Here is a 20,620-nt window from a genome sequence, read left to right as displayed (position 1 = left end):
TCCTCTATGTCTCTCTTTCTGTCTCTCTCTCTCTGTCTCTGAGACTATGGGCGTTCACTATTTCAGTTAAATCAACGACATTTTAACAAGCCTATCATAGCATTGCTATCAAACTTTTAAACCGTTGTCCTAGCTGCTGCTGCCCTGGGTTCCTCCCATCACCAAAAGCCTCACTCAACATCACATCCATTTAGATTTAGGCAGTTCCCTTCATCCCTGCACCAACACTAGTGTCTATTCATGATATATCTACCCCCTAAAACGTTCATGGTCACCATGGGGTTATTTTTGCACCCTTTAAATTAAATCTCTCCTGATTGAAATACCATTGATAAAAATAGTGGCCATATAATCCCATGTTTTTGTTTGGTATGAAAGGTTTTTGTTTTTGTGGCTGACCTTCCTGTGCTTGAGGCCAGTTTGACTTCATGCACATGACATTTGAAGAAAAGCATTATATCTATTCTCCTTGATGCTTCATGGCTTTTCATTAAATTTGCCATTACAGCCTCTGTGTTCAAAGAGACATGGCAGGGGTTCATCTGAGCTGGATGGTAAACGATACTGTCCAGGACAGTATTATGCACTTCAACTCTTTCCCTTTCTTGCCTTAGGTCAGAATGACTCCAAACATAATTAAATGTCTGTCTTGTATAATATAAGTGTAATTATCTCCTACTTCAATGTTTTTCTTTCCAGATTTTCAGGAGACCTACTTTCTGAGTCATTCAAAGTCATTTCAGCGTCAAAAACATGCAGTGTTACCAAGAAAGTTGCACAGGAGAGATTTGATAAAGAGGTGAATTATGAATAGGTGAGACACACAGTAGTCTCTCAAACTATAATATATTTTATAATATAATATAAATTATAAATTATAACATGTTGTTTTGTGATGTTTGGCTTCATCTGTAGTGGAAAGAAATAAACATAATCTGAACATAACAAAGCACACAATCGACATCTAGCTTCAGCATGGTGACAACAAGGAATTAAATACGCAGTATCTTGATTTGATACCACTAACTATTGAGTTTAGTATGTGTATGACCAGGTTAGGAAATTCAATTGAATTTTATTTAAAGTGTCAAATGATAACATACGTTATCTCAGGACACTTTACAGATAGAGTAGATCTAGACCACACTCTATAATGTACAAGACCCAACAATTCCCCCAAGAGCAATTGCAGTTATTGCAGCGGCAGCAGGACTTACTTTACTACAGGCAGAAACCTCGGACAAAACCTGGCTTTTTGTGGGTGGCTATCTGCCAAGACCGGTGATGTACCCAAAAGCAGTAGGTACATCAAGTGGTTCAGTTCAGTTTATTACAGTAAGTGGAACATACTGTTTTTACTTAGAAAGGCTACACATTTAGGAGCAAGAGCAAACATATTGATTTGTGCAATTTGGGTACGATTAATCCATCTATGATAAAAGAGCAAGTCTCAGTAACTTATTTACATCTTAGAAGTTCCATCCGACATGTGAACACCTACACAATGAATCTATTGGTTTCTGATGTAAGATGCAGGGATCATTGAGGCTTTTAGCAGGCTCCCAACTAAATAACAATATTTAAAGTCACAGATAATTAGCACAGTGAGAATGAAGGATGTGAAGGTTTTGCAGGCTAGGATGTGTGACGCATATCCAACAACAACAATCTTTTCAGAGGATGTTTGATAAAGTCTAATCAAATGGAGGTTGAATGTGTGAGTGAGGATGTTTCTACATGTGGATTCATTACCAGGAGCTAAATGAATGAATTTCTACCTGCAAAATTCTGGTTTGTTAGTTGCCTGGGGAGACATAGAAAGAGAAGGTAGCCCTGGTGAAGATGTCATTTGTAGAGAGAATGGTATTGGAAGTAGTTGCATGGCACCCTCTGGTGGGGACTTGTTTGATGTCATGAACGTTCTTGCCCTACAGCAAATATCACATGCAAAGATCATGATCATTGGACTAAAGATTAAAAGGTCAGGGTGACCAGCAGTTATGGCCTCAGGTGTAAAGAACCATGTGAGACATCAGTACTGAAAAATCTCAAAAGTCATCAGTTGTCTTCTGAGAAAGCATTGTACAAATGCAAATATGTTTTCCTTAGGCAATGTCTTGCTTTTGTCGAGCTTGTTCACAGTGAATCCTTTATTTTAAGTCCCTGCATTAGTTTACACTGTAGGTAATGACTAACAGTATTGTGGGGTCATATGACCACACATTCACAAGAAGGGAAGACAAAAAAATAAAATAAAAAAACATATAGGCCTATATACTGTCTTTATACACATATTAGGCCTATTGTACACCAACACATTAATGTATTAATATATCATTTTAGATATATGTATTTTATTTATCTCCTCATCCTCTATGTCTCTCTCACTCTGTGGTCCCAGTATTGTCATGGTTGTTTTCATCCCATAATGGTAGGAATAACAGTTTACTTTATTTGAAGACTAATGTGTATGTGTGTGTGTGTGTGTGTGTGTGTGTGTGTGTGTGTGTGTGTTGTAGGCAGTTTCCAGCAGAAAATCACTAAATCATTCTAATATCTGCTGTGGCATTCTTCTCATCAGAAATAGGCCTTCACATGTCTCTTACAGGATTTGTGTTTGTGGTGGTGGCTATCATTATATAATTTAAGTGGTAAGTGAACATTTAACTTTGATTAGCCCCCAAAGCCTATTACAAATCCCCTATTAAATTCCTTATTTTCCTCTGGATGGAGTATGGCTGCAGTCTTTGGATGTGTCATAGACTACATTCTGTGATGTGTGCATTAATTGCCCCCCTCATGAAGTAAGCTTTACCCTTGGGTTTGGTGGCATGTGACTGACTCAACAAAGAGAAGGGGCGCAGGATGAACATATTTCACCTGTCCCAGGCTGAGAGTATTAGACCCGATATTCCCTGATGTGTCTTCCTATGAAGTGTTTGTGTGGATGTCTGTGTCCCTGAATGCGCTGTTAGTCGGGCTGGGGAATGGTTGGCCTCAGGTGTAGAGAACCGTGTGAGACAGCAGTACTGAGAAATCTCAATCAATCTCAAGTCATCAAAGTTTTCTTCTGAGAAAGCATTTTTCAGATGCAAATATTTTTGCCTTAAGAAATGGCTTGCTTTTCCCATGAGCTTGTTCTCAGTGACTCCTTTGTTTTAAGTCCCTGTATTAGTTTACACTGTAGGAAATGACCAAAAGTATTGTGGGGTCATATGACCACACAATCAAAAAAGACAAATTCCACAAATTTGATTTGATTAAAGGAAGTCTTTGGTAACACTTTGCAAAACACCATAAAATGAGATTTTTAGTTTTGTCAAATGTGCAATTAACAACATTTTTCAGATACAGATTTAAGAATTAAAAAAAATCTTTGTATTCTGACAGGGGCATGTAATTCATTACTTTACACATCCATGCAGTGTGTAAATATGTTGGCCATTTGAAGGTTAATGGTTACTTTGTGAACAGCCACTGTTGATTTGCCCTCAACTTTCTTACATCACAAGTAAAGAAAACAAATAAATACATTTAGGCATATACTGTCTTCATATACTCTACAGTAACACATTAATTTATTGATATCGAATTTTAGATATGTTTATTTTATTTCTCTCCTCATCCTCTATGTCTCTCTCACTCTGTAGTCCGTCATGGTTATAATCCCATAATGCCAGGAATAACAGTTTATTTTATTTGAGGTATTGCTTGTGTGTGTGTGTGTGTGTGTGTGTGTGTGTGTGTGGAGAGAGATCATGAGCTACGCCTGTTTCATGCTCATGACTCGACTAGAAAGCAGACTGTGTTCCAGCTGAAAATTACTACAATCATTGTATGTGTGCTAGGGCCCTCAGTTCTTATCAGATATAGGCCTTCATATGCCTCTATGACTGTACGGAATTTTTTGTACTATCATTATGATATTGTATAGGCCTAAGTTAACATTATAAGGACCTGTGAGCTACTTGATATACTGAAACAAACACCGGGCTGGGATTGCCTTCACAAGGCTCCGAACAGACCGTTCCCCAATAGGCCTACCTGAAATCTACGTTTTTTTTACGGCATGTGCACTAAAACTGGCTATCAAAACAAATAACACAGAAATTTGGATTAGGCTAAAATACACACAGATGGAATGTGATTTCATTCTCTGCTCAGGACGCCATTACTACAATATATAGGTTATTTACATGGCAAATATTAGTTTTCTGCTATATTAATGTTTTGAATGAGTAGCCTACATCCCCTTTAACTTTTGTTTGCCTCCAATTACTACTACAAATCCCATTATATAAATGGTTCACTGAACTTTTTTTTTTCTCTGGAAGGAGAATTGGCTGCAATCTTTGGATGTGTGCCCCCCTCATGGTGAGGTAAGCTTCACCCTGAGGTTAAGACTGTCATGTGACTGGCTCAACAAGGAGGGGGTGCACGGAGAAAACTTCAAGAATCCCTGTGAAATAATCACTTGGACCTTATTCACTATCTACTTTCCGTCTGCATAGCAAAACCTTGATGTAATGTTGAAACTTACAATCATTAGTTTCATGTTTTGTTTTGTGCCCTCCTATCAACAATTCCCCCGTCTCTGTGCCACCCGGGAAGCCTTACGCATAAAGGAATGCTGCCCGTCCTGGGAAGGGGACGGTTCGCCCTGCGGAGCCAGCTCTGGTCGGGGCTTCTGCCAGGATGTGGAGGTGCCGGACCAGCCCGACGGGCCGCAGTACCCCTTCTCCGGGTTGGACGACAGGGAGAAGTGGCCCTTGGTTTTTTACAACCGGACTTGCCAGTGCGCAGGGAACTTCATGGGTTTCAACTGCGCGGACTGTAAGTTTGGCTACTTTGGGGTAAACTGCAATGACAGGAGAGAGTCTCTCAGGAGGAACATATTTCACCTGTCCCGGGCAGAGAGGATCAGACTAATGTCTTACCTGAACTTGGCCAAGCAGACGATCAGCAGGGACTATGTTGTGGCTACCGGGACCTACCAGGAAATGGAAAACGGCTCCAATCCGATGTTCGCTGATGTGTCTTTGTATGATGTGTTTGTGTGGATGCATTATTATGTGTCCCGGAACGCGCTGCTAGGCGGGCCGGGGAATGTGTGGACCGATGTGGACTTTGCCCACTGGGCGCCTGCGTTTCTGCCGTGGCACCGCTTATACCTGCTGCACTGGGAGCATGAGATCAGGAAGCTGACCGGAGACATGGACTTCACCATCCCGTACTGGGACTGGAGGGACGCCCAGGGATGTGACGTGTGCACGGACGAACTGATGGGGGCCCGGAGCTCCCAGGATCCCAGTCTTCTCAGCCCAGGCTCGGTCTTCTCTTCTTGGAAGGTAAACACACTCAAGTAACTCTTCCGGCTTCTCTCCTGGGGGGTTGCCAGAGTTATTCTGTTCATCCCTTCGGTTTTCTTTTCGTCTCTTTTCTTTTCTGATGACCTACAGTAATAATATCAATGTTAAAGTTATTTGTCATATATTATCTTAAGCTCCCTCCAACAATGCTCAATAAATATGTAGGCCTATAAAATGAAAATAAACAATAATACATTTGTGTAAAGTTAAAATATAGCGATAAAATATAACATATTTACATAAAGTGATGAGCTCCGGAGCTCAAAAGTCATGTATGTATGGGTGGTCACTTTTCAGATAACATGTTGAAGTAAGATTTAGTTCTGAATTGTTGCCTATGTTAGACATTATTACTTAAAAGATCATTAAAATGCAGGGAAATTGAAATTAACTAATCAATGGTCACTCACTTGCCTAATTTTAAATGAATAAATAGATACAGATTACAAGGACATATACTTAAGTAAAAACACCAGTTTTGGTTTGTTCTGATCAAGAGAATTGCAAAAATGGTTTTACAGTCAGTGCTGTCCTGCTTGGGTGAGATTTACCTTGACAGTAGGCTAATAACACAGTAAACGTAATAGCATTGCAATTGTTATTTCCAAACGCTGTAACCAACTTCAAGTAACAATACATAATTTGCAACAACTGCAAAATGCTTGGTATTCACTTTATTGCTGGGATTTGTGCTGGTGCCTCATTCTCTGGATTGCAATATGTTTCTGTTTGTCTCCATCAACAGGTACTGTGCTCTCAAGCACAGAACTACAATGACAGGGGTGTGTTATGTGATGCTGTGGAAGAAGGCCCATTGCGTCGTAACCCTGGAAACCACAACCGTAATGTGGTTGAACGATTACCAACTTCCGCAGATGTGGAATTCACTCTCAGTCTGACCAACTATGACACCGGAGCCATGGACCGTGGTGCCAACATGAGCTTCAGGAACACTCTGGAAGGTCAGATATATATATATATATATATATATATATATATATATATATATATATATATATATATATATATACACACACACACACGCACACACGCATGCACGCACGCGCACGCAAACACTAAATACGCAATAATGCATTATACCATATTATTTATTGTAAGCCGTTGTTGTGCAAAATGCAATACTGTATCCATTTTGGATCTTTTTTCATATTGTCAATGAAAGATTAACAATGCCATTATAAATGACAATATATAATTTTACAACCAAAAGCTTTTGTTTCCCTAACAACAAATGCTGCCAACCTTTGGCAATGCTAAACTTATTTTGCAGGATTTGGGGATCCTCAGACTGGGTTAGGAAACAGTTCTCGTATGGGCATGCATGCTGCTCTCCATGTGTTCATGAACGGATCTATGTCCTCAGTGCAGGGCTCAGCAAATGACCCCATATTCCTTCTCCACCACGCTTTTGTCGACAGGTGAGACAAACACACACACGGGAAAACATTTTATAATTTGAGTAGACTTACACACTTTCTCTTAACATTGTTTTCATTCTCTATGAAAGCATTTATGAGCAGTGGCTCAGGAGGCATGAACCATCTCCATCACAATATCCAGAATCGGATGCTCCTATCGGGCACAACAGCGAGTACCACATGGTGCCCTTCCTGCCCCTCTACAGAAACAGAGAATTCTTCATCTCCAGCAAGGACCTGGGATATGAATATTCGTATCTGCTAAATGCTAGTAAGTTCTAATGGGGCTTTTCTATTTTTCACATTAATTTGCATTTGAGGAAATAAGTGTTTTTCATTCTTATCCTGCATTTTCAGATATCTATTTGTTTAATCCATTTCAAGTCTTAAATCAAGGTTTATTCAGGGTATCCTTTCTGTAAAGGAATGCTAAGCAGCCCACCCAGATTTAGGTTACTTACTATCCTTGTTTTACTTGCGTAAACGTAAACATTTGCCTACTTTCCTGTGACTACTTCTATCTTTTTTTCCAGACCAGAGACTAGCAGAATCCATGCGTCCTTACCTGGAGGAACTGCAGGATGTGTGGCCCTGGCTGCTGCTTGCAGGGCTCTGTGGAGGAATTGTAGCAGTGACCATAGCTGCTGCCATCCTAACAGCAAAACGGCGATGTGGAAGGTCGCCTTGGCTGCACATGAGCAAATGGAAAAACGCATTTGCTCTCTCAGAAAAACAGCCACTTATACGGAGCAGTGACACAGAGGAAACCAAACATCGCAACTACCAAACAACTATCTGAAGGCCCAGCCAGCCCTGTGCAGTGATGCATGCATCTATGAATTTTAATATTCAAGCACAGTAATTTATAAATTGTTGGCTTATTGTAATGGGTCTATAACATTTGTTATTAGCAATGTATTTATTAAAACATTACAAAACTGTGCATGTAGGAACATTTATTATGGGTTAAGAGGCATGTTAAATGTTCCACCCACAACTTGTAGGCCTAAATTCTAGCTCTTTTCAGAGACAGTCTGTGCCACATTTATGTTCTGCTGTATGTTGCATCAATCATGTACGCAGGCATTTATTAAGACATATGCATCCATTGCCATTCACAACAAGAAACACAAACTCTTCAGATAAATGTACAAAAGCCTTGGGGCACTCTTTTATTATCTTTGTGTGGGAGTTGACTGAAACCGCATTTTAATTAACATTTAAATTGATTCATGTTTGTGGTGTTAGGCGTGCTTCTGGAAAGAGGAAAAAAAAAGAGGTGATAATAGCTGCATAGATGTCAAGGTCCGAGACATCTCCACAGGATCGGGACATAATTCAATATTCTAACCTTAAAGTTTCGTAATAGTTTTGAAAAACTTTGACATTTGTAAAAGTCACTGCAATTCCCAAAGTTGTATGTGGATCAAAATCTTCACTTGAAAGGTCACATACTCACAATTCAAAGTGTTTCTTTCACAAGGTCAGCCAACTGTTGGAAGAGTCTGGTGTTAACACCACTTTAACAAACTTGGTCTGCATATACTGAAGGTCAGAAATAGTCACACCACACCGTTAAAAGTTTAAACACCAAAGTCTATTTTTGGTGAGATGAATTGGTTACCTAATCATTGTACCCTTAGATAATGGTGTCATTCGGCCAAATATAATTCATACATTCTAAGCCTGAGACATGCCGTCAAGCATAGTGTTTTGACCATACAGTACTTTGCTGAAACATACTCTGTATTCAATCGGCATTCTCTGATATTACAGTACATTCTCAATATTAAAACGAAGGTTGCTTTCACAAGAAATGAGGAGACGATTATAGCATTGATCATTTAGAAGCAAAACTTGTATAAAATGAAGATAAGGGAACAATCATAATCATGTAAAAAAGAATTTGGAGCAAATCTAGTATTTTAACTGGAATAGGAGTAGTCGGAGTACATCTTAATTTCTAAGTTTACGAGTCCCAAGGAACTGTTGTATTTCTTATAACACAATTTATTCAGAATAAACTCCATTAAATAAGTGTGGACATCTTAGAGATCCAAATTTCCTACTCAAACTACATAGAGCAGCTTCATTGCCACACATACATGGGAATTTATCTATGAAGACAGCATTCAGTCTAATGTGATAATTGTGGACAAAATGCAACAATTTATGAAACTAAAGGACGGAATGACTATTTTACCAAACAATGTGGAAATAGAGGATGGTCACAAATGTGGTCCATTATGAAGACTTGATATGAGCAGTTCACATGAAATGCTTTATTGGTCTGAGATCAAGCATGGTCCCACCTGACTCCTACCCATCATGTGGTGTTATTTCCCAGGGGATTTCAGTGCAACTAAAGTGTGCCATAGTCTGACTTGATTAAAAATCTGCTAAAAGTCAGTGTTCCCGTTATTCAGTACTTGAACGCAAAACGGTTGTAAAAAAATACTTGAAGATTCTTGAGCATTCCAACATATATAATGACCAACAAAAGGATCAAAAGTCAAGAAAAACGGGCAAAGGCAAGTATGTTTGTATGTATAAGAACTAAGAATGAAAAAGGAAACACTGTAAATGTTGAAGAGTAGAGGACAAAGTTCCATGGCAGCAAAAGAGACGAAAAGAGGTAAGGAATGGACTGTGTGGCCTTGGATTCATCTAAAAATACACACCATTTGTATTTTAATTTATCATCATTCATCTTCATCCTCGCTATCAGTCTCCTCTTTTTCCTTCTCAGTCTCTTCCTTGGGCGGGGGCGGGGGAGGAAGGTCCAGACGAGCCCATGTCATGGGCTCGGACTTCTTCGTGGCGACCTCGATCTTGGCGGCCATCATGTTCACTATGCTTTTACTCACATCTATCACCTACAAGGAGAGAGTGTGACAAATATGGCTTAGCTCCTTTGGTATAAGATGATCACAGATAAGCTAGTCTGGCAAACAAGAGTGAGTTATGAGCAGTTTCAAGTCATGTTTTAACTAGTGTTTATTTATAGCTGGACATTTATTTTCAAAGTCCAATTACTGCCATTTTCAATCCTAATAGCAAAGACCCCTAGTGTAGATCTGTAGCATATTACATAATAAAACATAATATTGTCCATGAAAGTATGTTATATTGTGGTATCTGGAACGCTGTACAAAAAAAGTAGTATTAGTTGTGTGTATGTACACAACTTTTTCCATCAGGTTGAAAGTGATGCTGCACTTACTCCCCACAAGCTGATTTTCTGCACAAATTCCTTCTCTCCCTCAAATATAACATGGATGTTGAGCTGAAAGAGAAAAGAAAAAAAAATAATTGGGTAGAGAAGGACACAAAAAACTAAGCAGTTAGATAAGGACAGAAATCATCTGACAGACTAATGGTATCCCTCACCGTGGTGCTGTTTGCCTCCACATAGCTTAGCTCTGGGACGGCGTTCTTGGCGTAGATAGAGATGATGACCTGCGACCCTGTCTGGTGCCAGTCAAACCGACATGGAACCACTTTCTTACCCTGCGTGGAGATTTCAAATAAACATTTGAAGCAGTGTTTGATTATTTTAATACACAAATTGAAAATGCAGCCATTTAGGCTCTAACACAAAGCATTTTCTCCACTGTGCACTGTGTTTCTCCACTAGATGGAGTCGCAGCTGAGGCTTTCTCACATGGACTAGCACACATCAATGATCACTCGCTGTCAAACGAGCACACCTACCGCATCTTTTTTCCTCCATACATGTGTTCCCTTGGTACAGCCCTCTTGAGAAAGGAAGGTGTTAAAGTCGGAGGTTTTCTTCTTACAGCAGCTCCAGTATTTCATCCTGGAGATACAGGAAAGACATACACCCGCTGGACTTTTAGCAGTCAATAACTTGTCACTCAAGTGAACCAATGAACAAGACAAACAGGAAGACGGACAGGAAAATATCAGTGTTGCTCTTAATTCTTCTTTTACAGTTTCCAGAGAATATCTACCATTTCATGACAATACAGAAAAACGCATTGACAGAAAGTTAAGAGTTTTTCAGTACTTACCCTTCATGGAAGATAGGAAATCCAGAGTGGTATAAGCACACATCCGAATCGCTTGCAGGTCCATCAAAACTCTAAAAAGAAAAAGAAAAAAAGTGTAGTTTAAAAGACTAAACCATTTTTACCATCAAAAATACAAATAGGGCTTAATGACTAATATCTTGTTCTCTAATAAAAACTTTAGAAAAAGTTAAAACGTACCAATTTAGACTCTACCAGGACCCCAACTGAATAATCAAATAAAAGCAGGCAGCCCTTGAGAGCATATCTCATGGCTTTCCATCACATCAGTTAAAGTACAATTATGTAATTCTACAAAACCTGTCAATGCAAGTCTTCCTTACAATTTATGTTCTAATCTTGGGGTTTCTGCTCTGACAGGCTAGATTAGCTTGAGCAAAAAATGTTGCTTTGCAGCCACCTCAGAGCAAACATCGAGGAGGAGGAAAAGGAACTGTATGGATTTCACCTTACCCAAAGCGGTGAGCTCTTTTTGGGCATTATCTTCATGATTTGTTTGTGTTTTTATTTAATGACATCTGTCATAGATATGTTCAAATATGTTAACTGAATTTGGCTTAGTGGGAACTTATTTGGCAGAATCCACAATTTCAGCATGAATTTAAAGCAAAATGAATGTAAACATTTAAGCTGTTGTTGCCAGAGGTATGGATAAAGAGAGATTTATTTTTTCTCATTTCATCACCATGAGAATTTATGACAGAATGTCTTTCCCCGGAACACATTCACTTACTTTAGTACATCCTCCATTTTTGCAAGATGTTCCAATCTTGATCTCATCATTTTCATCCTCTAGAAAAACAGAGAGACACAAAGAGACAAATAATTGACTTAGATGCTTTGAACAGCATCTAAAAAAGGCATCCACAGTTGTGATGCGTTGTCCTGTCCCTGCCAGCTTTAACTCAAACGCCATGATGTGAATGACACAGGTGGAGCAAATTCCCAGAGGCCATCCGTTAACTTCCCGTCAACATGACCTTCCTGTCTACTCTAACAAGAAGTGGACGGTAATGGATGTAGTCTATGATAAAGAGGACAAAGAACAGTAACACAGAGGAGTTAAGAGGAGAAAGAAGGGGAAGATGAGGTTAAGTTCCCACCTTTCTTCTCTGCCACATTTTCAGAAAGCTTCAGTCTCTCCAGAGCCTGCTTCAGCGAAGTAGAGACGTTATGCTGCAATCTCACCATCGGCTCATCAGCACTGTAACGGTAACAAATCTGTTATTAGGCATGAAACATTAACAAAGGAAGGGACAAAAGGTATTAAAAAATAAATAAGTTAAAGCTGCAAGCAGCGATGGACGGGCCCTCGCGCCTCTGTGCGCGTCGGGGTTTACTAATAAAAAAGGAAGTCTCTGCTGAGTTCATTGATACCTCACATAAGAGTCTACTTTAAACAGGTCACCATTTATAAAATGGGGCGTGGCTTAAGCGTAGGGGGGCGGGCCAAACCATGACCAATGAATAAGGAAGTGTCTGCTGAGTTCATTGATACCTCACATAAGACTACCATAAACGAGTCACCAGTTACGAAAGGGGGCGTGGCTTAAGCATAGGGGGCGGGCCAAACCATCACCAATGAATAAGGAACTCTCTGCTGAGTTCAATGACACCTCACACTTAAACGGTTAAAATGTTATGAAAGGGGGCGTGGCCTGAGTAAGTGGGCGTGGTTAAAGTATAGGGGGCGGCTCAGTACCACATGTCGACCACACATAAGTTGAATGTAACTCGGATGATGTTTGTCATATAAGGCGCATTTCCTGTTGCCAGCAGGGGGCGCTATGACCAAAAGTAAATATAGGCCTGTAGATGTCCTCAGGCCTGGACCCTTGTCAATCGTGAGAAATTTCAGGCAGATACGACAACATACACTCAAGTTACAACAATTTCTTTGTTCATCGCTAAACACTCAAAATGGCTACCACGCCCACACCGTTTGACGAAAAGTTTTTCTTTTAATAACTTTTCATCTTTAAGGTGTTGAGATGGTACAGACCAAATTTGAAGTCCATCGGATGAAATCTCTAGGAGGAGTTTGTTAAAGTATAGCACCTTGACTTTTAGGCCTACTTCCTATTGCCACTAGGGGGCGTTATGACTTTGAGCCAGTGTAGATGTTGTCAGGGTGGGACTCTTATGAATTCTGAAAAGTTTCGAGGCAAATGGACAATGTACACTCGAGTTACACCCACTTCCTGTTTTGATGGTGAAACGCACAAAATGGCCGCCCCGCCACGTCCTATGACGAAAAGTTTTTCTTTTAATAACTTTTCATCTTTAATGTCTTAAGATGGCACAGACTGAATTTGAAGTTGATCAGATGAAATCTCTAGGAGGAGTTTGTTAAAGTACGACATTGTGGAAATGGCCAAAATCGCACTAATTTCGAACTTTGAAATCAAAATGGCAGACTTCCTGTTGGGTTTAGGGTATGGCTGCAATGACGTTTTTTTGTACATCTTGACATGTTACATATGTGTACCAACTTTCGTGAGTCTACGTTAAACAATCTGCAGGGGCTACATTTTTTTAACTTTGTAGGGGGTGCTAGCGAGCCATTTTTGTGCGCCTATTCCCGAAACCCTTAAAATACGTAATTTTTCACCAGACTTGATGCGACTGCAAATTTTGGTGAGTTTTTGAATATGTTAAGCCCCTCAAAAAGGCAATTGATTTGCCGTAATAATAATAATTCCTTCAGTTTCAATAGGGCCTTCACCGCTGTCGGCGCTCGGGCCCTAATTAACTTGTTAATATAAAATTATTTTGAAGGGTATTGTAGTTTTTACTTTAAGTAAGGAATACATTATCACTTCAAAATGAGGTATTTGGTATGAAGCCAGCCTAAGACCAACACACTACTTGAAAATAGTTACTATTCAGCAGTAATCGCTTTATCAGTCGCTTGTCCACGTTCTTTTGAACTCCGTAAGGAAGCATCCAGGGTAAACGACTAGAGAACACCTCAGACTATCCTGTGGATCTTCATTATTCAGGCTGATTTAATACCTCTGATACTGTAACTGTACCTGCCCTTTTATGCATTTGATCCTAAACCAGAATTAATAGAAGCAGAATGTAGTATGTGGGATAATAAGGATATATATATAGTTTTAAACTGAAAGCCCTATGAATAGGGGTGTAACGGTACGTGTATTCGTACCGGACCGTTTCGGTACAGGGCTTTAGGTGTGGTGCACATGTGCACCGAATGCAATCTTTTGTGTGTGGAACATAGGTCAATTTTTGTGTTTCCACACAAACATATTAAGTGGCGGAAATCTCTGCGTTCAGCGCAAATCCCGCCCTGCAGCTGATTCTAAAGTTTTCATTGGTCATGTCAATATGTCAATCACTGTACAGATTGCAAAAATAAAAAAATCACACACCGCGCGCTGTACAACAACATACACGGCACGCTTTAGCCCAGCCTCTTGCTAGCTAGCGTCATGGCCAATGCAGACAAGCCCATAGACAGTACGGACAAGCCGGAGCTTGAAGAGCCACCCATATCGTTAAGGTCTCCTGTTTGGGAACACTTCGGTTTCCCAGTGAAATACATCAACGGACAAAGACTAGTCGATAAGACGAAAGCAGTGTGCCGACATTGCTCAGTAATGATCGGGTATGTTTCTGGCAACACTTCAAACTTGTTAACGCACTTGAAAAGGAATCACGCGAGTGTGAACATCACTACTACAAGGAAAAAAAAACAACCGTAATTCAAACGTAGCTCCCGTTGGCATTTAAACAGACCTTTGCTGGTAATTCCGATCGGGCCAAAGCAATAACGAAAGCAATTGGTGTTTTTATAGCAGCTGATCTACGACCATACTCGGTTGTTGACAAGCTGGGATTGGTAATGCTGCACTGTAATCCATAGTTATTTATTTATATTTTTCATTATATTTTATTATGTGATATTGGTTTGAGACAGAGTATTTTAATTTAGTGGAGAACTTTGCAGCAGTATTTTATTTCTTATTCTTTTTTATTTTATATATATTTTATTTATTATATTTTATTAAAAAGTGTTTAAAAAAGTGTAAACAAATTGTTAAAAAAAAAGTTTATAGTAATAAACAACCTGCAGTTTAATGTTTGCATTTCTTTCCCTTACTGTACCGAAAATGAACCGAACCGTGACTTTAAAACCGAGGTACGTACCGAACCGTGATTTTTGCGTACCGTTACACCCCTACCTGTGAATGTACTGAATGGAGGAAAGTGTGTTGTTCTTGGCCTGTTTTTTTTTCCCTTTAAATGTGATTTGGTAAAATCTTTGTATCTCCAAAAACACGTTTGCTTTACTTAGAAGGGGCTTTGTTGCACAAATAATAAGCGCTTAGGGTATTCCTACGATATTGATTAAAATATGTATAAAGCCAACTGTACAACCTCGGTCTGCTTATCGCCTCCTGAGGCTTTGGTGCCGAGATGATGTACTCGTTAAACTTTGGCTTTTGGTCATCTGCGTCTTTCTTTTCTACTGATGATGTCACATCTGGTTTCACCGGCTCTGGGGGCTTCTCCTTGTTGTGGGGACCTTTTGTACAACCCTGTGGAGGAGAAAGTAATTGGGTTGGACTCACAAACAAGTGCCCAGGCCAATACGGCCACAGCAAAGGTGGCAGTCAATTCCTATGACAACAATAGACAATGGAAACATGACCATTGAGGATTAAAAGTATGGATTAAAACAGAAACTAAAACTTACAACAATGCTGAGGAAGTCTGAGAAGTCCGTGGTTCTTCTCTTGCAGCAGGACCATCCCTGGAGAAAGTCAGACAGACATTAACTTTGACCAGATAACAAGACCCAAGCTAGCTGTGCATTTTCAGGCCTTTTACCTTCAATGCATCGTGGAATACTGGGACTCCTGGATGATAGGTGCAACCATCTGTGAAAAATAACCACAACTTTGATTAATTTAGAGAAATATATGTGGTGATATAGGAAGCATCGAATAACATGCAACCTGACTTGTAGACTTTTCTGGCCTACTTTTAATGAATTATAGTTTCATTAAAGACACAAAAGCTTCAGTTTTCAAGTTACACAATAAATGGCTCACTGTGGCAGAAATCTCATTATCTTTTAGTGAATGATAAGTAGAGTTGTAGAAAAATTAGTTTCTGAATATGGCAAAGCATTTTGAGAATCAACAACTACAAATAATCTATCGTCATTTTCAACTGTTTGACGGGGACCAACCCTTTCTTGGTGAAGCACTACAACATCAGTGATGTCTTGTCTGCATTTGATCCTCCTTTTGTGTGTGGTACACATCTCAAAAGACTTGGGTCAGCAATGTCTGATGCTGCCTTCAGAAAACTGTATGTAGATTGTGGGATGAAATAAAAAATAAAATGTATTTATTCTCTCTCTTAGGACTGGGCAATATATCGATATTATATCGATATCGTGATATGAGACTAGATATCGTCTGAAACTTTGGATATTGTAATATGGCATAAGTGTGATGTCTATTCCTGGTTTTAAGGGCTGCATTACAGTAAAGTGATGTCATTTTCTGAACTTACCAGACTGTTCTAGCTGTTCTATTATTTACCTTTATATCCACATTATTGGTGATTATTTATCAAAAATCTCATTGTGAAAATATTTTGTGAGAGCACCAATAGTCAACCCTACAATATCGTTGCAATGTCGACATCGAAGTGTTTGATAAAGAATATCGTGATTTCTGACTTTCTCCATATCGCCCAGCCCTACTCTCTCTCTCTCTCTCTCTGAAGGCAATTCAGTAGATAACTGCAAACTAGTAAGTAATAAACTTACATTAATGTTGATACAGCATATTTCATGGATAAAACAAACAACCAGACTACAAACCTAGCAAACTAAACACATGAAGACAATTGAAGCTTTAGTACATATACTGTATGTTTTTGATACTCCGTATTAAACTTCAGTTTGATAAAAATAGACTACAATTCCCACAATTCCCAGGCTACCTCTTACATAAAACATAAATATGTTTTGCATTTTTCCTTGTAAAGTGCAACAGACAAAATCCATAGAGAAAGTATTTACCTGGGCATTAGGAAATGCATTGGAAATATATTTATTCAACTCATTTTTTGTAGAGAAGAAGTTTTTCAAACTGAGGCTAAATATCAGCAACATACAAGCCAAACCAGTCCAAAAAATATCTGAAACCGATACAAGACAACCACACATGACCAATTTATATGAATACAATTTGAAACTCATGTGGATTTATGACATATTAAGATACAATCAGAACTTTTGACAAAGCATCGTTTAATACTTGCCTTATCAGAAAAGTACAGCATGACTTTTTAAATGTCTGTTTGGCACTGCCCTAAAAGACAAATCACTGTGGAATCAATAAAACAATGTGGCTGGGCAACGCCATAAATCAAGCATGTTCCTTACAGACAGAGCTGTGCCTCTTCTATACAATAGCATTAGATACACCTCTTGGATACCTCTAAAGATAATGATAATATACTCTATTTTTATGAAAAGAGGCATCTATTGACATAGGAATTGTCTCATTGTGTATCATCACCAGATACTTAATGCAGCCTATTATTTGAAGACAGAGGACCTTTCTTATAAAAAGGAAATAAGGGACTCATTGAGGTTTTGTCATGGGAGCTGAAACTATCAATTACATTCAGATCAGTGGCTTCAAATAAATAATTGTTTAATGAGTAAACTTTCTCTTAAGGAAACTCAAGATCAAGAAGTAAATTATCATTAAAATGATCTTCTCCCTACGCAACCTTCTAAGTGAATTTTCTAGTGGTATTGTTGGGGTACTGCACAAATTAATTATTTGTATTTTTATTTATTTTTTTAACCTTTATTTATTCAGGTAAGTCAATTGAGAACAACTTCTCATTTGCAACAACGACCTGTCACATTCACACAGTTACACATTCATACCTGGAAAGCTGCCCAGTACAACCACAGTCTGATCTACTGGCCACTGAGCAGCTCCACTGGAGCGGTTGGGGTTAAGGGCCTTGCTCAAGGGCACCTCAGTGGTGGTGATGAGGGAGGGACAAGCGCTGCTCTTTCACTTTCCCCACCCAGATTTTATCCTGCCGGTCTGGGGATTTCTCACATAAAAACAAGATGATATAGTGCCAAACCTGTTAACACCAACTCAACATGACAAAAGGCAATGAGATTGGAATAATTAGTGTAGCTCATGATGATGAGTGGCGTTCAAAATGCCTGTCTCCTGAGGAATCTTGTGTTACATGGATTTGGCCACTGTTTCAATGAGGAATAAGCACTGTAGACATATCACGACTATATGTGTCAAATTGATCCTGATTTCTAAATGAGGCCCGTGGTTATTGGGGATACTGCTCTCACTTTCATAAATTGATATGGCAGCAGACTGCGTGGGTTCAAAATATACTTTGACTTTCCTCAGGCATAAGCCTGCTTGGTACTGTACTAAGGAAAATTACTATCTTATCAATATATCTTACTTATTTCCATCCCTTATGGGTTTCTCACATTTTGTGCATCTTTGCACACTTAGGGGCACAGGTGCCATTAATATGAGGTTTGCAATAACACACCTACTTTACCTACATCAGGAGGTTTACATTTCCTTACGTACAACATTGTAGTGTTTGGAAGGCTGTGGTGATTATTTTAGCATATCTATATCCTACCTATCTCACTTTCTCTTAACGTTGCTTGACAACCCATATCAAAGTAGCAGACAGCGTCAAAGGTTGTTGGGAAACAAGCAATGTGATGGATATTTCCATACAGAGAGATAACGTTACTTCCCTTGAAAAGCTGAACCTCACTGTTGACCGGTAACTCTGTTTAACCTTCCGAGTTGTTGAAAAAAGTGATTTCGCTGTTTTCGCACTTGTGGTGACATGGTTATGGGATAACATTAATAAAAAAATGTGCTGTAGATAGTCTCGATGTAGTAAAAACGTTGAATGGCGTGTTTCTGAAACTTCAAGCCGACGTACTGTGTCCTGTCCCCGGTACAATGGTTCTGCAGTCTCTAACTTAACCTGCTAATGTGGAGCTTACCATGCTAACAACATCTTGACGATTCACAGCAGGCCCACGTGTTATTAGCTTCCTGAGTTATAAGATACAGCAGTGTTGATGAAAGAAGTTTTTACTGTGTTGGGTCCAGTCAGCTACAGTAATATCAAGTTAACGTTAGCTAGCTACATGGGCCGAGCAGGCCTGTTCGCTATAGAAATTTCCAGATGCTCTGAGGTTAGCTTGCTAACAGACTGCTAACGTTAGGGGGCACAGCGATAGTTGAAATACTAGCTAGCTAGCTATAACGTTACTCACCGTCTGGGTTATTTTCTGGATCAAATCGCTGTCCACATCCCTTATTATAACACAAAACGGACATGATGGCGAGTGGAACAAGTTTAACTGGTGGCCAGAATTGTAGCTAACCACTTAAGAGCTCGTGTATGTGTGTGTGTGTGTGTGTGTGCGTGCGTGCGTGTGTGAGATGGTAGATGCTAGATCAGATCCGCTAGATGTATCGACGTCACAGGACTTGCCTCGTGGCCCGCCTTATTCTGCCTCTGATTAGTTTACCCTGGTACCCTAACCAATCCTAATCCAACTACGTCGACACGTATAGCGGATCCGATCTAGCATCTGTGTAAGAGCCGTAGCTGTTATATACAGTCTATGGCTGTTGCCTGAGACTGCTGCACGTTACATTTCCGGATGTTGTCGGCTACACTCGGCAAAGATCGGAGCCTGCCCAACCCGCCACCTCCATCCTGTGAGCGCACCGTGGTCCCACTCAGCGACAACTGATGCTGGTTGCTTTCCAACTTGCGTTAAGCCACATGTTCTTCATACCACATTTATCTCGGACCTTAACCTTAGCCAGCTAACACACCTAACTGCTTAACTTGAGTGTTTGCGTTAACTATTGCAGATAAAGCCGAACTATAGCCCACTGCAATCAGGGCTATTATTAGTCAGGTGCATGAAACCGGGGCAATAGCTTTTAGTTTTACGAGGATGGCTGCAGCCTAGTAGACAACTGCCTGTCCGGATATGTGCACATGAATTTTGCATTTTGCGCATCACCACCGACTTCTGCGCGACTGTTTCGACTTTCTTTTTTTAATGACTGTCGGAGAGAGGATGGGAAATGATTTACTTTCACTGATGACAGCTTCGTGTAAAGGTAAGACACGCTGCGATGACGATAAATGCACCCCGATATCTGCCGGGACAGTCTCCCTCTGGGGAATGTTAATTTGAGTCGTTGGATTCTGAAAGCCTATTTACGACAGCCAATTTGGTGCTGATACGAATCTATACTTTGTCCATACACACAGTAGGCCTATGCGAGCAAATTTTATATTTCATCAGTTTACAAAAAAAATGTAGTTTCTGTTGAAGTTGTATAATGATCAATAAAATGCTATTTGGCGTTACTACATTTAGTAGTCTATAGCCTACATTGTCCCATACAGTAGACCTACTTAAAAGCAGTTGTAATGAAAAGAAAAAAATTAGCCTACAGAATTCTTTTTTTAATTAGGTCACCTCATATTCCATTCCCTTTTTCTGGCAGTTAGGCTACTAATGAGTTTAAACTTTGGCTGTGCATTGGAGTTAACCTGATGATAACCAGTGGTGGAAGAAGTAGCCTACTCAGATTTTTTATTTAAGCGTAGCAATACCACAGTGTAGAAATACTCTGTTGAAGTAAAAGTCCTACATTCAAAA

The 20,620-nt window shown here is 39.6% G+C and overlaps 3 protein-coding genes across 4 annotated transcripts in view; 2 read left to right on the top strand and 1 right to left on the bottom strand.

Moving 5' to 3' along the window:
- Positions 1-4,404: 4,404 nt before the first annotated feature.
- Positions 4,405-7,640, top strand: LOC116037037 (tyrosinase-like). The gene is made up of 5 exons (XM_031280791.2): positions 4,405-5,348; positions 6,115-6,331; positions 6,661-6,808; positions 6,898-7,079; positions 7,342-7,640. Exons 1-5 carry the CDS (start codon positions 4,527-4,529, stop codon positions 7,605-7,607), a joined length of 1,635 nt encoding a protein of 544 aa, XP_031136651.1. The 5' UTR covers positions 4,405-4,526; the 3' UTR covers positions 7,608-7,640.
- Positions 7,641-7,951: 311 nt separating this feature from the next.
- chordc1b (cysteine and histidine-rich domain (CHORD) containing 1b) lies at positions 7,952-19,402 on the bottom strand. Its single transcript, XM_031280792.2, has 11 exons — positions 19,208-19,402; positions 15,718-15,767; positions 15,584-15,640; positions 15,265-15,425; positions 11,964-12,064; positions 11,594-11,652; positions 10,843-10,913; positions 10,523-10,628; positions 10,199-10,318; positions 10,032-10,094; positions 7,952-9,684 (listed from the first exon to the last, which is right to left on the bottom strand). The coding sequence occupies exons 1-11, from the start codon at positions 19,269-19,271 to the stop codon at positions 9,511-9,513; spliced, it is 1,026 nt and encodes a 341-aa protein (XP_031136652.1). The 5' UTR covers positions 19,272-19,402; the 3' UTR covers positions 7,952-9,510.
- A 209-nt stretch (positions 19,403-19,611) lies between these two features.
- The window catches only part of LOC116037068 (protocadherin Fat 3), a 69,279-nt gene continuing 68,270 nt past the window's right edge, over positions 19,612-20,620 (top strand). For both annotated transcript variants that reach the window (XM_036008804.1, XM_031280832.2), the window contains exon 1: positions 19,612-20,072. The gene's annotated coding sequence lies outside the window, so the exon portion shown is untranslated. The remainder of the gene's footprint in view (positions 20,073-20,620) is intronic.

The sequence above is a fragment of the Sander lucioperca genome, chromosome 13, assembly GCF_008315115.2.
Source record: "Sander lucioperca isolate FBNREF2018 chromosome 13, SLUC_FBN_1.2, whole genome shotgun sequence".
NCBI lineage: Eukaryota > Metazoa > Chordata > Actinopteri > Perciformes > Percidae > Sander > Sander lucioperca.
Note: the sequence above shows the minus strand (reverse complement) of the source record. Positions and strands in the feature narration are given on the sequence as shown.

Coding starts and splice junctions, on each gene's coding strand:
- chordc1b (XM_031280792.2), bottom strand. CDS start 19,271: ATGTCCGTTTTGTGTTATAATAAGGGATGTGGACAGCGATTTGATCCA. Junction 12,065..15,264: donor GAGGCGATAAGCAGACCGAG/GTTGTACAGTTG, acceptor TTACCGTTACAG/TGCTGATGAGCCGATGGTGA. Junction 9,685..10,031: donor AGAAAATCAGCTTGTGGGGA/GTAAGTGCAGCA, acceptor CTCTCCTTGTAG/GTGATAGATGTGAGTAAAAG.
- LOC116037037 (XM_031280791.2), top strand. CDS start 4,527: ATGTTGAAACTTACAATCATTAGTTTCATGTTTTGTTTTGTGCCCTCC. Junction 6,809..6,897: donor CACCACGCTTTTGTCGACAG/GTGAGACAAACA, acceptor TCTCTATGAAAG/CATTTATGAGCAGTGGCTCA. Junction 7,080..7,341: donor TTCGTATCTGCTAAATGCTA/GTAAGTTCTAAT, acceptor CTTTTTTTCCAG/ACCAGAGACTAGCAGAATCC.